We start from the raw sequence: 3415 nt of genomic DNA, 5'->3' as shown, positions 1-3415 counted from the left end.
CAGTGATTTTTCTTGCTGTCTACCTTGCCAGTGCCCAGAAATACACGGATGTGCTTTTCACCCTGAATCAACCTTGCTCTACTCCAGCTCATTTATATAGTGATCCTAGTAGGGCACCTCTTTGAGCTCCTATTACTTGAATTGATACTAGTGAAAGGTTATCACTCACTACTTGACTTAACGGCGCAGGGTTCTCTTCTTTTTGAGCTAGTTTCGTAAATCAAGATGTGCTTCAATAATGCAAGGTGATATTTAGCTCTAATGTGGATTTTTCTTGTGGGTATCGTGAATTTCCTCTCCCCTTATCAGTGCTTGGAGATTGTTCATGCTTTTGCTTGTGAATAAGCTGCTTGTAACCGAAACCCAGCGAGTAGGGAAAACCTCACATGATCTCATCATGGCTTACTTTCTTTTGTCTTTCAGTTGGAAAGGACAGTCACGGAATGTGTTTCGTCAAATTTTTGTTGAACCAGTAGATGGTTCAAGTGTGGTTACTTGATTAAAATGTCGAGTAATTATAACAAGACGCAAGCTGTTTTTATTCAGTCCTTTTAAAAAAATGAATCATAAATTGTTCCAGCTGTGAAAGCATGTCAAAGCACTGTTTGAGTTACAGTTACAGTGTTCCCGGAGGTGCTTAAAATTCCCTAAGCTAATTTGATTTTAACGTCTCGTTTTTAGTGTTTTTTTTTCCTTTCTAAAATGTGTTTTGTTCTTAATCAAATGTAACCACAACAACAAGTCATTTGCCATCACTGTAAGATGTTACAACTGCTTTGAAATCTGTTGAAGTACTTAAAACATGCTTAAATCCAAACTTGTAAAAGTGGATGCAGCCCTCTTCTTTTTTTTTTTTTAATGCATATTGTGTATAAAAGGTACAGTATAGGATTGATACCAGTGAAGAGGGGTGTGCACCTTCTGTGGGTGTGTTAGCTGAGCACTGGATCAACCTCTTGTGCTGAGGTCTGCATGTTGGTATGAATGAAACAGAGCTGAAGTGCAAACAGATCTGCAGTGTGTCCTCTACAGTTATGTTCTATCATCTGGGATTTTGCCTGTTCCTGGGATGCTTGCTGTTGGATTTAGATGGGCAGTATGTGCAGGGTCAAAGACGGCAAAAAAAACAGGTACAAGTTGAACTGCATATAGTTGACTGCATTGTGATTGTGACGTTCCCCTTTTTTTCTGCACTTAACTGATAAAGTACAAAGTCAGCTCTGTTTTAATGGAATGTTCTCTTTGTGGGTATGTGCAAGTCTAGTGTTTGCGAACATAATAACCTGAGGAATTACGTTGTAAATATTGGTCTTTGTTTATTTATTTTTCTATGTTTCACAGATCTCATGAATATTGAGCATGCTTTTTAGGCTAATAAATGCTTCTGAGATGTGGGTCAATTAGGTACGCAATTTAGTTTTATAGTCTAGTAATTGTTTACCTATTCACGGCTGTGCTCAACATTATGACGCCCCCATCATAAATTACATTTATTCCAAACTATAACTTCTAATTAAACTCAAAATCTGTTTGGAACATTAGCTATGTCGGACTATATCATTGTGCAACTGTAGCTACAGAAGAGGGTGAAATTATTAGAAACATTTCCAGACTACAAGTCGCCACTTTTTTCCCACGCTTTGAACCCGGCGGCATTAAATATGACGCGGTTAATTTATGGATGTTAACTAACGAGCTTTATGCTGCCACCACATTCACAGATAGTCTCGTCGCTTCTAACCAATGAAAACACATCACAGTGGACAAGGAAACTCTCTGAGGTCACAGTCATACTCAATCTTCATTTCAGTCATGGTTTAAATTAGGGCTGCACAATATACAAAAAAAACTATTGCTATCACGATAATGGCCTATGCAATATTCATATCGCAAACACATGCAATCATTTTCATATGGAATTATATGCTTTTATCGGAATTTGACCAGTCAGATGCAAACTTAAATGCGCATCGCCGCCCAATAGTTGGACATTCTCTATGGGAATTACAAATAACTAGCTTAACACATTTAGCTTGCTTATTTTATTGCATGAAAATGTTTTAATTCTTTCATTAGATAATTAAAATGTCATTTATTTTGGTACATGATAAATATCGCAATAATATTGATATTGCATATCGCATGTTTTTCCAATATCGTGCAGCCCTAGTTTAAATGTAGCCTTGTATTCTGATTAGAGTGTAAGTGACCGAACGGAATGAAAATGCTGTTTGTGTGACGTGATTTGATCTATTCCGATACGCCATTTATATGCACCGTTACATAAAACAGCCATTTTTACAGCCATTTTTACAGCTGTGTGACATGTGGCGATCGATATAAACATTTCGTGATTTATCAAGATGGAGTTCATTCGTCTCTTTAACACAGTAGTTTTGATTGTTTTAACAATTTTGTCAAAGCAACGGCTTGATAAAAACAAGTTAAAAGTAGTTTAAAGCAAGTTTTCCCGTCGCAGAAGAGCTCTTGTTGGATGCTGCCATTTTCAAGTGTGTAAATGACAATATCACTAAGCATTTACATGCAGGCTACTGTGTAACTAGCCGTGTTCGTGCCGTGTTTGAAAAAAAAAAAAAGTTTACCGTGTATTAAAGGTAATTATAAGGTTTTTTTTAAATCCATCTGTTTTTCTTTTCAAATACGTGGAGTCCCGCAGCTAATGAAGCAAAGTGGCCATGGCACTTATGTTGCAAAATATGTACATATTTTTCATGGCTAAATCTAGCTGTAGTCCGGAAGTTACAGTAATTGCTTTTTTTGTTAGTAACTCCTGCAGTACCCCCACCAACCAGTGTGATGCTCTGCAATTAAACGCCACAGCAGATAATGACTTATAAACATTGTTTCACAAGAAGTGTCAATTGAAGGTGAGCATCTTGCAGAACTGAAAAGCAGAACTGATTATTAGGTTTGTAACCGTATACGTTGGTGTATTAATACGTTTCAGTATGGCATGTTTGGTTCGGTCCACTTGCGTACCGTTACTGATCAGTTTTTATTATCAGCACGAGCTTACGCACTGTTGCTCGTGGGAGAAGAGAGTGGCGGCATAAAAGAGGAGCCCGTACGCCAGAAGCCGTGGTAAATCATGAATGCATAGATAAATGGCATTATTATGGCTTACGCTAACAAGCCAGCTCAAAGGTCCCCCCGTACACTGAGGTCTCCTGTTTGGGAATATTCTGGCTTTCCTGTTAAAATCGCCGAATGGGAAAGGTTCGTGTATAAGTCCCAAAGTTGTGTGCGGACATTGCTACATGAGATCGGCGGCTATGTTGCAGGTAACACGTATACAACAACGCACTTCAAACGGCTTCGTTCTCCGCTGCTTCTCTCGCCAGCCGTAGGATGCATTCATGAACCTCGGAAACATCACAACTCAGCAAAACACAAA

The 3415-nt window shown here is 38.4% G+C and overlaps 1 protein-coding gene across 1 annotated transcript in view; it reads left to right on the top strand.

Moving 5' to 3' along the window:
• The first annotated feature begins 971 nt into the window (after positions 1-971).
• Positions 972-3415, top strand: part of LOC147135186 (uncharacterized) — a 60104-nt gene continuing 57660 nt past the window's right edge. The window contains exon 1 of the mRNA XM_086054267.1: positions 972-1130. Within this exon, the coding sequence (XP_085910393.1) occupies positions 981-1130 (150 nt within the window). The 5' untranslated portion in view covers positions 972-980. The remainder of the gene's footprint in view (positions 1131-3415) is intronic.

The sequence above is a fragment of the Filicampus tigris genome, chromosome 15 (assembly GCF_054856515.1).
Source record: "Filicampus tigris isolate MCC_2025a chromosome 15, RoL_Ftig_1.0, whole genome shotgun sequence".
Taxonomy (NCBI): Eukaryota; Metazoa; Chordata; class Actinopteri; order Syngnathiformes; family Syngnathidae; genus Filicampus; species Filicampus tigris.
Note: the sequence above shows the minus strand (reverse complement) of the source record. Positions and strands in the feature narration are given on the sequence as shown.